Source organism: Rousettus aegyptiacus, unplaced genomic scaffold, assembly GCF_014176215.1.
Source record: "Rousettus aegyptiacus isolate mRouAeg1 unplaced genomic scaffold, mRouAeg1.p scaffold_m13_p_16, whole genome shotgun sequence".
In the NCBI taxonomy this organism is placed as follows: domain Eukaryota; kingdom Metazoa; phylum Chordata; class Mammalia; order Chiroptera; family Pteropodidae; genus Rousettus; species Rousettus aegyptiacus.
Genome location: NW_023416291.1, coordinates 34,739,705 through 34,754,348, shown reverse-complemented (window position 1 = coordinate 34,754,348; position 14,644 = coordinate 34,739,705). Strand labels below are relative to the sequence as shown.

The 14,644-nt window shown below is 51.5% G+C and overlaps 1 protein-coding gene across 9 annotated transcripts in view; it reads right to left on the bottom strand.

Moving 5' to 3' along the window:
• The window catches only part of ARHGEF18 (Rho/Rac guanine nucleotide exchange factor 18), an 82,812-nt gene that overhangs the window by 56,872 nt on the left and 11,296 nt on the right, over positions 1 to 14,644 (bottom strand). For 4 of the 9 annotated variants that reach the window (XM_016163097.2, XM_016163091.2, XM_016163092.2 and 1 more), the window contains 9 exons: positions 14,025 to 14,149; positions 8,924 to 9,141; positions 8,055 to 8,205; positions 7,308 to 7,422; positions 6,581 to 6,638; positions 6,228 to 6,272; positions 5,600 to 5,677; positions 4,460 to 4,565; positions 4,184 to 4,325 (listed from right to left, as the gene is read on the bottom strand). In XM_016163097.2, coding sequence (XP_016018583.2) covers positions 4,184 to 4,325; positions 4,460 to 4,565; positions 5,600 to 5,677; positions 6,228 to 6,272; positions 6,581 to 6,638; positions 7,308 to 7,422; positions 8,055 to 8,205; positions 8,924 to 9,141; positions 14,025 to 14,039 — 928 coding nt within the window. In that variant the 5' untranslated portion in view covers positions 14,040 to 14,149. Of the gene's footprint in view, positions 1 to 4,183; positions 4,326 to 4,459; positions 4,566 to 5,599; positions 5,678 to 6,227; positions 6,273 to 6,580; positions 6,639 to 7,307; positions 7,423 to 8,054; positions 8,206 to 8,923; positions 9,142 to 14,024; positions 14,150 to 14,644 lie in introns of those variants that run through there. The other 5 variants (XM_016163094.2, XM_016163096.2, XM_016163100.2 and 2 more) reach the window with 5 other exon arrangements.

Sequence of the window (14,644 nt, the reverse complement as noted above, 5' to 3'; positions counted from 1 at the left end):
CAGGTGCTGTGCATGGGCTACCACGAGACCTCAGGGTCACTGGGTGACAGAGCCCAGGTGGCTGAATAGTGGGAAAGGGGGGTGGAGGAAAGGTAAGCGGGGTCAGACCATGAAGGGTCTCAAAGGTCAAGGCCAAGAACTAGACTGTCTGGAATGGTGCTCCTTTAGCTGGGCTGGTCTCTGGGAAAGCAAGTCAGCTTTACCCTGGAGACCCACCTTCCATAATTACTTGGCGAGTGACTCATTCCCTTTTCTGTTTAACTTACTGTGGAGCTCTTTCCTCTAGGGACAGACAGTGACATGTGGATTTGAATACCTCAGATGGTATGTAGGCTTGTGGTGAGTTATACCTGGGAGTTATACCTGAGGTGCATGCTCTCAGCCCGTTGGGAGTGAGACATAGCAGTTGTGGCCTCAAGTGCCTCCTTACGCAGGTGTGGGGGACTGTGGGCAAAGCCCAGCATTAGGGTCTATGATTTAGATACTAGCTTTGCCCCAACAACAACAACAACAAATAAGAATAATGTCGATTTAGATATTACCATTGCCCATACATACCAGGCACCATGCTAAGTGCTACTGACATCATTTCTTTTACACAAACTCAAACATTCCTTAATCTCAAAGGCTTGTCCTGAGAATCAAATGATGTCTCCAGGAGATAGAGCTTTATTCCTGCCATCTTGAGAGTAAATCTGATTGAGCAACTCATTTTTAAAGAATATCGTAGAGAAAGAAAAATAGTAACCTGGCAGGTGTTACCCTAACCAGGTGATAACATCCCCAGGGGTGTCATGTCCATAGCATTTGCCCCCTGATATGAGACAAAGGTTCCTCAAACCCATAAACCCTGCCTCATTATAAGAAAATATCAGACAAACCTAGATTGGGGGACACTGTACAAGACACCTGGCTAATACTTCTCAAGTCCGTCAAGGTCATGAACAATAAGGAGAGACTGAGAAGTTGCCACAGACTAGGGAGATGGGAGAGGCAGGATGACTGAAGATCACATAGTACCTCAGTTGGATCCGAAAACAGAAAGAGAACCCTAATGACAAAAACCAAAACCAAAAACAACCTGGTGAAATCTGAAGTATTTGGAATTTGGTAAATAGTATTGTACCAATGTTGGTCCCTAAATTGTGACCAATGTACTGTGGTCATATACGATGTTAATGTGAAGAAGCTGGGTGAAAGGTATGAGGGGACCTGCTCTGCTCTCTTTGTAAATATAAAATTTCTAGATGTGGTTACTCAATGGTTTATGCTAACTACAGAAAGCAATCAGTAACAGTGTCATGATTATACCAAAGAATTAAAGCTGATCCTTAATATCTGGTATTCGGCTGGTAACGTGTACTGATAAGCAGCCAGTCATAGAATTTTAGGCTTTTGTAGAAGGAAAGGACTCATTGCAAAACATTTTTTTCAAGTCAGAATGCTCATATCTGATCCAGGGAAAACATTTTTTGCCTGATTTAGAATTATTGGTAGCTTATTTTAAACCAAGAAAAAACAACTGAGCATGAGTTTGCTGTTTTAGAACAGTTTGTGAAAATATGGTGTAAAGATGTTTTCATTTTCTTGTTATTTTAAATATTATTGTGCAGAGCTATTATTAATGCCATTTTTATGGGAAAACCTTAAAAATCACTCCTAAATATTGACAATAAGCACATCGAATAACAAATATCTTTGCTATATTAAACTTTTGCTCTTCATGCATCTGTAATTTAATTTTCTTTTTTTCTCTATGTCTTTTTTTTTAAATTAAAAATTATTGGGGTGGCATTGATCAACAAAATCCAAAAGTTTCCAGTGTATAATTCAACAGTGTGTCACATACATATTCCATTACGTGTTCACCACCCAGAGTTATAGTTCCTTCCATCACCTCATGTCTCTTTTTTTTTAAGTTGAGGTATTTATTTTCCTTTAAAATATAAAATTTTACCTTTGGTACAACTAAAAAAATTAAAAGATTATATTATTATAATAATAATTATTATTATTATTTAAAAAATAAAATGGTGTGATGGGTTGGTGAGCAGGGGCTTAGGCTCTGAGCTCAAACCCTGACAGTGTGACCTTGGACAAGAAAGTAAGTCCTTCAGGCCTCAGTTTCCTCTTCTGGAGAGGGGGCAGACACTAGTGCCTATGTTAGAGAATCGTGGTGAGGTGTTAATGGGGAAATCTATTTAAAGCACATGGTGTTTGGGATATTGTAAATGCTCAGTGGTGAGACGTTACCCAGTATTCTTATTATTTGTGCACAGTCTTCTGTGATTGTAAAGTGACATTCAGGAAATTATGACCAGTTGGGACCCTGGTCTTCGAAGGTCATATGTAAAGGGTTTACTGACCTGCCGACTATGGTAAACCACTTTTTTGGGTCTTCCTTGCTGCAGGGTAAACTAGCTCAGGGGTGAACTTTTTTTGTCAAGAACCCTACAGTAACTATTTCCAGCTTGCGATCACACTGCAAGATACTTCGCCCTGCGGCATGAGAGCAGCTGCTCTCATGTCTACGGCTGGTTCTGGATCTTTGGCCTCGCCTTTCCTTCTGCCAGCTTGCGCCTGCTCCTTGAGTCAGATGTCTGAGATAGAGTTCTGAAGCCTTGATCCTGGACCTCCAGGAAGGCCCCCTGTATCCAGCAGACCTCAGAACCCCCAGAAGAGCAAAATCAGGAAGTCACCTGCTGCCTAAAAGGACTTCCAAAAAAAAAAAAAAAAAAAAAGAAAAGAAAAAGAAAAAGAAAAAGGGACTTCAAGACACTGAAGTTGTCAGTGCACTTTGCACTTTGCAGAGTGCATGCCAGACCCGACTGAAGACAGGTCGTGTGTCAAAAAGCAGGTTGGAGCTTGTCGGATGGAAAGAAAGTTCAAAATGGGACATTCCTGACAATAGCAGCAGGACACCCACAGCCCTACCTCTGTGAAAACGGCGCTCTGGAAAGAGGCAGGAATATGGAAGAAAGAAAACGCCCACACATAGAGCCAGGAAAGGCAAGAAATACAAAACCTGTGGCTCAGTTCCTGCAGAGACATCTGCCCCTGAGTGGAGGCGAGTGCTCACTGCACGGTCCACTCTGAGTCCTGTCCTCCATCTCACTGGAGCCAATCCTGCTCCCAGGGGACAAGTGGCCATGTCTGGAGCCATGTCATGGGAGGGAAGCTGCTGGCATCTAGCAGGTGAGGCCAGGGATGCTGCTCAACACGGTACAATTCACGGAACAGCTCCCCGCCCCCACAGCAGTGCCAAGGCGGGGACCCTGCGCCAGCCCGCATCCTGCCTGCACAGTCCACGTCAGCATCCCCCCTACAACCTGCACACACACATTTTCTGACATGCAGTGGCCACAGCCTCCTCTCCAGATCCCTACAAAGTGGGGCTCATTTTCAAAAAGGCAGAGTTCTAAATCCCTGAAAAGATCAGAGCCATCTCCTTTTAGGGCCTCTTTCCTGAGCAGACACCCTGACCTTTACTCCCCAGAGAGCCCTGGGAGTCAGGAAGCTGCTGCTATGGAGTGAATTGTGTTCCTCATCCCCAATTCATAGCTTGCAGTCCTGATCTCTGCAGTATCTCGGGAGGTGGCTTTATTTGGAAATAGGGTCATTGATAATAAAGTTAGTTCAGATAAGGTAATAATGGGGTAAGGTGAACCCCTGATGCAATATGACTGGTGTCCTTACACAAAGGGCAAGTTGGGACACAGACGCATACACAGGGGTAAAGACTGGAGTTCTGCCAGAGGGCAAGTAACTAGCAGAAGCCAGGAGAAAAGCCTGGAGAGAAGCCTCCCTAGAGCCTTCAGGGGGAGCCTGGTCCTGAGACACCTTGAGCTCAGACTTCTCCAGGACCATGATGAGACAGTACGTTTCTGTTGTTTAAGCCACCTGGGTTGTGGTAATTTGTTACATAGCTCTAACTAATACATTGCCTAAGTCCAGATTTTACAAGAGAATTTTTGCAATGACGAATGCTAAAATGCAGGCCCTGAGCTAAACGAATGGTCCCTCCCCTTAGGGACCTGGTGCTCTCTAGGGAACTGAGGTGGGCTCACCCTTGGCAAAGATGAAATGGGACGAGATAGCAAAGGAGGCCATGAAAACCATTCAGACTAAGTAAAGGCGAGAAAGTGGCTGCCGTCCAGGAGGACAGGAGGACCACCAGACTTACCAGAACTCAGAAAGGGTTTGCTGCACAGTGGGCAATTGGAGTGGCTCAAGAAGGTTCCTTGTACTAGCTGGTGGCCGTTGACACATTCCTTCCTCTCTTGAGCATCCTGACCTTTGTCCTTTAGATGTACTGGGCTCTTCCCCTGTGGGGCACAGAGCTGGACTTAGAATGCCTTGTGTATCCAGACCTGCCTTGAATCACAGGGCTCGGGGGCCAGGGGCACTGACAAGCTGGGGATGGCAAAGGGACCCCCCACCCCTGACCCAGATCTCTGACCTTCTCCTTCTGCCTGGTGACTCGACTGCGGAGGGAGCTGAGTCTGCGCTTCACCTTGGTGCCCCTGTTGCTGCTCCTCTCTATCTTGCTGGCACTGTCCTCGCTCCTGGGGTGGAAAGATCAATGAGGACGGGGCGGCAGGCCTCAAGGGCCACTGTGAAGCCAGTCCTGTGTGACGCTCCTGTAACACACCTGGAATCCATCTCCCTCTGGCCTCCTCATCCTGTTTCACCCCTAATGTGGTCCCTAACTCTCTCTACCTTCTCTCACTCACTTATTCACTCAACGAACATTTGCAGCTGTTTGCAAAGTTCCTGGAGCCACAGGGATTAGGTTTGCAGGGGAACACAGACATGGTCTCAAGCTGGAGGTTCCTTGATGGCCCGGGCTGGAAATTTTGGCTCTGTCCACCTCTGCCCTTCCCTCTGATTTACTGCCCCGGGTCCCATCTGATCAGCCTGTACGTGCTGCCCATCTTCCTGTGGGATTTCTCTCAAACTCGGCCCCTCTTTCCCTCTGACGCTGCAGTTCCGGATCACTTTCATGCCTCTCCTGGGTTACAGGCACACTCTCACTTAATAAATACTTATGAAGCTGGTGACAAACAAACCCAGCCCCAGCAGAATCTGCTCCCTGGAGCAAGATGCTACACCTCCAGGCTGCACCCCCCGCCCCCGCCCCTGAGCCCTGTCTGTGCTCCATCATCAGTCAGTTGCAAGAGAGCTGTGCTTTTCGGCTTTGCAGAGGTGATCTGGCCTCCGCTGACTTCCCTTCCAGTCCCTTCTCCCAGCTCCCCTCTTACACCACGCTCTGGACCTTGTAGTTCCCCTGGAAGGCACCGTTTTCTTTCCCTCAGCCTCATCACATATCAGCAAACTTCTGCTCTTTCATTGGAACCCAGCTCAAGCTGTCACCTCTTCCAGGAAGTCTTCTTCTGCCCTCCCAGGGTGTGTGAGGGGCACTCACAAGCTGGGGATGGCAAAGGGACCCCCCACCCCACGTTTATCCTTGGTGGTTCCAGTGAGAGGATGGGGGCCCCAGCTCCTGTCCCCAGCTTGGGTCCAGGCACGGAGGGCCACTGGTGTACTGTGTATTTGGATCCAGTGCTGGCCCCTCACTATGGTAGCTCTGAGAACTTACTCTGATAGGAACTCAAACCAGGTAAGGTTCGAGTGGGCGCCTCTGGGGCTGATGGACAGGTGAGCCCTCTGCCGGGCCCTGCAGGACCAGAGGGGACAGACACCTGGGTTAGCAGCGCCCCCCGCAACTGTCCCCTGCTGCCCCTCTCCCTCAAGGCTTCTGTGGATAAGTATGCGCTTGGTGCCACATCTGGGAGCCCACCCTTTCTCTGCACTTGGGCTCGTACAGGTGGCTGCTGGGCGGGTGCCCCAGCAGAGGGCAGTGACATGCCTTGGTCAAACAAAATCGGCCTGTCGGGAGATTTTCTAACAGATGTCAGTATCTGGGAAAGAGGCATCTGTTCTCATCTGTACAGCCTCACGGCTACTGGCAGTTCGCTCCTTCCTAGCTGATGTCCTCTGTCCTCTCTCTTACTGGCCCCTGTTCCTACCTCTACAACCTGTTTCCAACACCTGCCCCCACACCTGTCTGCTCCCCTACTGGTCACCACACCTGTCTTCTCATATCTGTTCCTCGCACCTGTCCCCCATACCTGTTCTATATCTCTCCCCCATGCTTCCCTCCACACTTGTCTGCCATACCTGTCCTCCCATCCCTGTTTCCCAAAGCTGTCCCCGTTTTCACTCACCCGTGGTACTGTCGAAGTTCTTGCAGCACCTGCTGGACGATCAGCCTGGGGGCGATCCCAGCCAAGATGAGCTGGGATCACTTCACCAGGCCCTGGGTTCTGATGCAGACCCTAACCAGGAACCCCGACCCCTCTCCTAATACTAAATGGGAACCTTTCTGAGGGACCTAGGTCCTTCCCATGGGAGAAAGGTGGTGTGGGAGAGAAGACCAAGCTTATGGGGGGACTGAGAGGGACCATGACTGGGCCTGGTCACTTATTGCTAGCAATGCTATAGCCTGTACCCCTCCCTGCCAGCCCTGACCCCTTGGATGTCCACTGGGGTCCCTCTCCACCTCGGAGCAGACACTCACACATGATCGGGCTCCACGTGATCCTTTTCCATGCACTCCAGCACTGGCGGCTCCAGTCCTGGAAGCATCCCCACCCCAAGAGGCACAGGCATGAGGGGGCTCTGAGGTAGAACTAGCTCACAATGCACCCCCTGCCCCACCACTGCAGAACTGTAGACCAAACAGAGGGGGCTTGGCGCTCTCAGGGGGAGCGGTACAAAGAGCGTAGACAGCAGGGACGGGGTGTTCTCAGCTTCTCACCAGTGCTCATGATATGTTAAATGCTTTGCATGTGCGCGTGCGGTGAATGCTCGCGTGGCCCTAAGGAGATACACTTATCGTCCCATTCTTACAGAGAGAGCTGTGCAGAGGCTGAGACTTGCTAGAAAGTGGTAGATTGAGGTTTAGCCTGCAGGTCCGTCTGGCACCAGAGAGACACAAGCTCTTAGGACAGAGATTCAGAGACAGACAGGGAGATAGAGAGTCAGCGAGACCCCTGGGGAAGAGGGGCAAGGTCATTGCAGTGGCGCTGTCTGCCCTGGCTGGAGGCCCTCGAGGAAGGGGGAACTCTAGATGCTGGAGGGCCCTCCCCCTCGGGAACCTCCCAGGACCCCCAGGGGACCCCCAGCCTCCTCCACCAGCTCCTTTCCCTTCTTTGGGGTTCAGCTGGGACCCCATCCAGGGTACATTCCAGCCAAAACTCCCTACCTTGCTTGTATGTACTGGGGAAACCCGCAGGCCTGGCTACCTTGAATAGCTGGAGTGGGCGTATCCAGCGCCTGAGAGATTTCCATGGACTTGATCTCATCAGAAGACATGGGAATGGACCGTGACCTCACTCTTTTCTCAGGTCTGTCACATTCCTGCAGGGAATAACTGTCTCACTGAGCTATGGTGGTACTCCAGGCTGTAGGCAGGCTCCTAGACTGAAGGTCCCAGCCCAGCCTCTGGCCACAGGCAAGGGCTCCCCTCAGCCACAAGACAGAGGGATTCCCCTAGCAGCCTAGGGCTAGAGCCACTTCCAGCCACTGGCTGCAGTCCCAGCACAGGGGCTCCCTCCCCCCACCCTGAAACTCTGAGCTATGGGTTCCAGCATGTCAGAAACCCTTATCCCCCACCCCACCCCAGGCCATAGTCTTGAGTGGAGATGCTCCCGGCATAGGCTGTGGACTGAGCATGTATGTATTCTCCAGCATGGGCTGGGACCCCTGACTTGAGATGAGCCCTCTTGGTTGCAGACTCCAGTCATGGACAAGGCTTCCAGTGCAAAGCTGCTGGGATGGCCCCCTGCCCCACAGTCAGTGGGTTGCACTTGGGGGCTGCCCTGGACCCTCACGCCCAGGCTAGACTCTCAGGACTCAGCGATTCCATGTCAGTTGTGGGCTGTGGCGTGGACATCCCTGCCGTGACAGGCGAGTCCCACCAGCGTGGGTAGGTACCGGCTCCTGGGCCCAGAGGTGTGCGACTGTCTGGGGTGGCCGCGGGTTGCACTCACCTTGACTGATTGCTCCGATGGGGTTCCGCCCCCACTCAGACACTCCTTAGTCCAGGCCTGCAGACCCTTTCCAGGCAGATTCAGGGCAAGACTGGTTAGTGTCCGAGGGAGACAGGGCCGCTCATTCATAGCTGAGGCGTCAAGGCTAAGCCTGGTGGAAGAGGGAAGGGAGTCAGGGCTTCAGCGGGTCTTCCAGGCCCGGCTGGACGCCGTCCCAGTTCCAGCATCCGGGGCTTGGGACAACCCACAGGCCAGGCTTCTGGGGCAGGGCATAGAGAGGGGTCCAGGTCTCCCTGCCTCAGAGGCGTGGTCAGTGGGTGGGAAGCCCAGTTAGGGGATTTGCTGAAGCTTCTATTTTTATATGAACTCCCGTGCGTTCAGAGTGACTCGAGATGGGTGGAGGGGGGTTGGTGGGATGATGGCTAAAGTACCCCCTCCACTCTTTGGGGCTGCCACTGTGCTGTGTGTGAACTCGAGCACCCAACTATGTTTTGATCTCAAGCGCATCCGTGGCTTTGTGTGTGTGTGTATGACTGGTGTGCAAGTCACACATTTATGTTAACATGTATGGGTTGGAGCAGAATGAGTGTGTAAGCCTGCAGGATGAGCATGGGTGTGTACACCTAGAGTATGCGGGCAGGTGTGCACATCTGCGGCTGCATCTGCCTGCAGTGTGCATGTACAGTGTCATTGGGGCTGTGCGTGCTCATTTGGTATGTGTGTGTGTGCCTGTGCACACGGATTCATTTGCCCACACAGGCTCTATGTGTGGGTGTGCATGTGCGCCCTGGAAGGGGGCTGCCTCTGCCAGTGCAGACAACACAATCCTGGGGCCGTGTCACGGGAGGCAGCAGTGGTGGGGGACCGACCTCCGCCAGCTCTCCGAGCAGCTCCGCGACCTCTCCCAGCTGCGTCTCCGACGCAGGCCCTGAGACACCGCCGAACTGGACGAAGACGCATCTCTTCCCACCGCTTCACTAGGGGGGTCGCTGCTGCAGGAAGGGGCCCCAAGGTCCAGGTCCTGGAGATACTCGCTGCCTTGAAGGGCCCCCAAGTCCAGGCCGAGGTCCTCTGCACTGTCATCCTCCTGCAGGCCAGTGGGGGGGGGAGGAGGGCATTGACCGAAGGCAGCAGAGGACCCTGCCTGCCCCCTCCTGCCAAGCCTGGGCTCAGTGCCCTTCTCATAGGAGGCAGAGTGGAATGGGAGAGAGTCTCCCAGCACTCTGCCTCACCTGGGTCTTTAAGGCCTTATTCCCCAAAAGAGAGGCTGGAGGTCTGGGCTGCAGGACCGGACTTGAATCACTCTCCTCGCCCACTTTTCCGGCCCTACTCCCTCCAGAGTGGAGTCTGGAACATCTGAGCTGTCAGTCCCTCCAACGCCCCTCCCTCTCCCACAGGTAGAAGCCACAGCTCCTTAGCACGAAAGGCTCTAGGACCAGCCGGCTCCTGCTTCCAGCCCCTCTGCAACCTCATGGTCCCTCCCACCCACCCACCAGGCCAAATAGTGCCAGGCACCGTTAGACACCGAAGATATGCAGATGTGTGTCCCTAATCCCACAGCAGCTCCACCAGGGGGCGTTGTTACTCTACTTTCTGGATCAGGTTGGACAAAGGACTCACTCAGGGCCACAGAGTCAGTAAATGGCAGAGCTGAACTCAAACTCAGGTCTGTCTGGATCCAGCTCTGTGCTCTTCCTGTTCCTCACTGGTCTCTAGTTCTCTTCCTCTGCTTCCTTTGCCCTTCCGTCTCTCCCTCCCAGTCACTCTGTCAAATTTTCCAGCCAGGGCACCTCATTTTTCCTCTCCCTGGAGAACAGTTTCTCCTAGCCCACCTGGAGTCAGCCCAGTGAACTCCTATTCACCCTTCAAAACCCAACTTGGGCATACCCTCCAGGCTATAATCTCGACTCCTTGAGCTTAGGTAAGGTGACCCTCTGTTCTTTTCCAGGCCTTTGTTAGCACTGTCCCCATGTAGGGCTTGGTGGGTAAGTGGGTAGGTAGGCCTCTCTCACTGCCTCACGCAAAACCCACACTGAGACATGGCCCCAGGCATCCAAGTGATCTCAGGAAGCCCTCGATGGACTGTCCCAGCTGGTGGCTCGAAGGTGGCCCCCAAGATAGGATCACTAGATAAAATACAGGACACCTGGTTAAATGTGAATTTCAAATAAACAATAAACAATTTTTTTTTAGTATAAGTATATCCCAAATATTGCACTATTTGACATTCAAATATAACTGGTGTCCTGTAATTTAATTTGCTCCATCTTGCAAACCCTACCCCTGGCCCGTTTTCCCAGGCATGGCCCGTTTTTACCAGGTGGGGGTGAACAGGGGTTCCTGCTAAAGCTCGGTGTAGGGAATTTTCAAAGGAGTTTCTAATTTCAGGTGGAAAACACCAGCCAGCCAAAAGCCAGGCTGTTGTTCAGGCGCGGATCTGGGCGGTGCCAGTGTCTGGCCTGGTCCCGGAATGAGGAAAAAGTCAGTTATGCAGCGTCCAGCCCCACCCGCTCAGAGAGCTCTACAGTTCTGGCCTCCTCTCCCTTCTCTTTATTGTGGCAAATACATGTAATATAAAACTCACTGTTTTTACCATTTATATATTTATAGATCGATGGCCTTAAATGCATCCACATTGCTGTGCAAATACCACCACCATCCTTCTCCAGAACTTTCTCATCTTCCCAAACAAAAACTCTGTTCCCATTAGACACTGACTCCCCATTTTCACCTCCTCCAATCCCCGGTAACCTTTGATCCACTGTCTGTTTCTATGAATTTGGCTCCTCTAGGCACCTCCTGTTAGTGGAACCATGCAATATTTGTCCTTTTGTGTCTGGTTTATCTCACTGTATGTAATGTTTTCAGGGTTTATCTGTATTCTAGCATGAATCAGACCTTCATTCCTTTTTAAGGCTGAATGACATTTTGTTGTATGGATATAAACAAAGCCACATTATTTTTTAATACAGTCATCCGCTGATGGAGGCTTTTGTTGTTGCTACCTTTTGACTATTATGAATAATGCTGCTTTGAACATGGGTGTACCCATGTTGGCTGAGTCGCCGCTTTTGACGTCTCTGTATAGATACTCAGAAATGGAATTGCTGGATCATAGGGTGATGGTACGTGCGGCTTTCTGGGGACCTGCCCTGCTGTTCTCCCTTTATCTGAAATCTCTCCCTTATGCCATTGACCTGTTTCCCTCCTCTTCCTCCTCTGCCCCTGCTTCTTCCTCTGTCCTTTATACACCATGGTCCCTCTCCTTTAGTCTCTGCCTCTGGCCCCGCTGGCCTGGTTGGCCCAGGTTCGCCTGGCCTCCCTGCGACCCCGCCAGCCTCCTTTCTGATCTGACCTTTCCCCTGAATCGCTCTAGTCCCTTCACTGGTGCCTGGACAAACTCTGCCGATCTGTCTCCTCTGTCATTGCCTAAAGGTTTTTCTTGTGTCTCTGGTTTTCATCCTTCTATAAATATAAACATGTCAGGACAGGCTCTTGGCCTGGGCTGCCCGCCCCCTCCCTGTTCCCTCTCCTGCATCTGGCCTCCCTCACCCAAGGCAGAAGTGGGAACCTGGCCAGAGCTGGGGGTGGCGGGGTGGGGGGCAGCTGTGAGTACAGGCTGTCCTAGCTCCCTGAAACAGGTGCCCCAATGAAGGGAGTGGCAAGGGGCTTTGCTGGGGCCCTTGTATCCTTTGCCAACGTTTCCTGGGCAAGAAAAGGCAGGAGCTGGCCCAGTGGGGGCCTTTCCAGGCATCTGACTAAACACTATATGCTGGTCCTGACGCCCCAGAGAGGATGCGTCAAAACCAGGCTCCCACTCTCTGGACTTTGGGGAGCCTGCTCAGGGTGAAAGGCGAGATGTTTCAGGAATCCCCACTCTGCAGACGGGCTCACTACATGCAGATTTAAATACTATGTGGATAAACGTTTTAGGTTTTTTTTTTTTTAATGATGTAAACAGGTTATTTATCTCATCATCTATTCAGAAAAAAAATAGCACACCAGAGGAACTCTAGTCCTCCTGGAGCTAAGTGGAGGAGACTGGAGATTAAACCCTGTGATAATAATCGAGTGTGATAGAATATTCCAGGAAGGGGCTGAGGGGTGCCAGCTGACCCTGTCCAAAGAGACAGGAATTCTGGATTGAAATTTTACTTAGAAAAATCTCTTTTTTAAAAGTATAAAACTCAGGGTAATCATTGGTGTGAAAACCTACTAAGTACAACTTGATTAAAAAAAAACTCGGACAATCTTTGGACAGTTTCCACAGCCAAAACAAAACGCCAAACACCCCCATTTTCAACCACATAAAAGAGTCTCCACGTGAATATAAATGATTTCTTGAACTGGCCCTATTTATTGGTCAAAGCTCATGCATTTAAAAATGATCCACATCTTAACAGTTTGTAGACTTTCAATAAAGAGCCCTAATCAATGTGAAATAAAGAAGGAAGAGAAGAAAGAAGAAAAAGGAAAAAAAACAAATGGGGCCAGGGGCTTCCTGGAGGAAGTGATGGCAAGCGAAGCCCTGAGGAGTGAATAGGAGTTGGCTGGCCAGAGGCTGTTAGTGAGGGCATTTTGGGCAACAAGAGAACAGGACGTTCAGAAGCCCGCAAGCCTGAGCACTCACGTGCCTTCCAATAACTGGCAAGACTTCCTCACAGCCGGAAGTGCGGGGGTGGGGCAGGCAGTGCGGCCAGATTTAATTTCTGAGCTGCAGGCAGTGATGGTAGGGAGGCTGGGTGGGGGTCTGGAGCTGCGACCTGGAAGATTGTGCAAGATGCAGAGCTGAGATGGGCTTGGCCGGGGCAAGATGGAGGCTGGGGGGCAGCGAGGACACCTGTGCAGACCTCCAGGGAGCCGGTCGCGGTGGCCTCCACCAGGGCAGTGGAGACCGGGGGAGAGATGTGGACAGAACTGCGGGCTGGGTGGGTGCGGTGTTCACAGGGCTTGGGGATAGATGGGGGATGGAGAGGGCAAGCACGATGGCTTCCATCGCCTCCAGCCCTGGTGGCCAAGTGGATGACACGGGTGGAGGGGCCGAGCCTCGCCGCATAGCCCGAGGTCTCCCACTCCCCAGGCGCACAGCCCCTTCACCACCATCTCGTCTGCCCGACTGCCCGCAGACCCTGGGTCCTGCTCGGGAGGTCCAGCGCCCTGGAAGGACCTGTAACTGGACTTGCGTCCCAGTCCTGTCTTTGTTTAACCTGGATCTTCCCTGATACTTGGGCCAATCCGTTCCCTGCTCAGGCTCCACTGTCTTCTCCTATAAAATGACAGGTGGATACACAGAATTCCCTACAGAGTTTAACTGTAAGAGACCCTCCCTCCTTCCTTAGAGTGGTGGGCAGTGTCAAATGCCACCCGGACCCCCCTCCAGGGAGGATGTGCTGCCCCAAATGTCAGAGAGGCTGTTGGTAGATGGCCGCTAGGCCCCTGCTGGGAAGTCACACTCTTTCCTGGGCAACTCATAGGCCAGATGGATTGATGTGGTGGCATAATGGCTTGGCCATCTCTGCTAGGCTTGGGACCACTCTGCAGGGCTGCTCTAGCCCAGAGCTCCTCATGGGAGCTTTTCCTTCCCTTTTCATCAGCCTTCTGCCTATTACCTGCTCACATATCTAACCAACCTTCCTTCCTTCCTTCCTTCCTTCCTTCCTTCCTTCCTTCCTTCCTTCCTTCCTTCCATCATCCATCTGTCTGTCCATCCATCTATCCCTCTGTCCATCTTCCTTTTATCATCCATCTATCCATCCACCCACCTTCTAGCCATCTTTCCCTCCCTCTTGTGTGAGGAAGGATTCCAGTTTCTTCATCTGTAACACAGGATAATAACTGTTTTGCCAAGTAACAGTGAAGTTCCCTAAGATAATGCCCACAAAGTGTCTGGTGAAATGCAGGCAGTAAATAAAACATACTTGCTGCTACCGCTGTCATCTGCCCTGCCCATTTCAGCAGTCGGTTACTTGCCTGCTCATCCGCCATGGCGGAGAAGAAGTCTGGGTGCTCAGGCCCCCAGGGTCCACTGCTACTCTTGGTGGCCGAGGTTGCAGCCTCAGGATCAAAGGGTTGAATACATGGTTTGGGGTCAGAGCCTGTGGAGAAAGGAGGGACAAGTTGTCAGGGCTGAGCTGGGTGGCCTGAAGAGCCCTGAAGAGTTCTCCATCTGTCACAGCTCTCCCTGGTCCTCATTTTCCTCGTCTATAAAATGGGGTGGCAAGGGAGAATGGCCTCAATGATATTTAAGTCAACATCCATGCCACCACTTCCTAGTCCTGAGCCTGAGGTAGATATTTCTATGCAATCGCAAGGCTCTTTCCTGCTGAGCCGTTTGTCCCCTCGGAATTGTTTCCGGCACACCATCTCTGGCAGTGATCTCCAGTTGTCCAAGTGGACTCATGAGATGTAATCGATTTATCATGCCTGCTTCAGCAAAAGGCCCTCATTCATAGACAAGGGGTCCCTAGGACCAAACAAAGTGTCCACTTTGGGAGGGTCTCTACTGGTGGGACTTCAGTTTGCCTCTTGTCCCTATACTGACCTTTGACTTTGGGGGATTGCTGGGGGACATGGTATAGAGGAGAAAACAA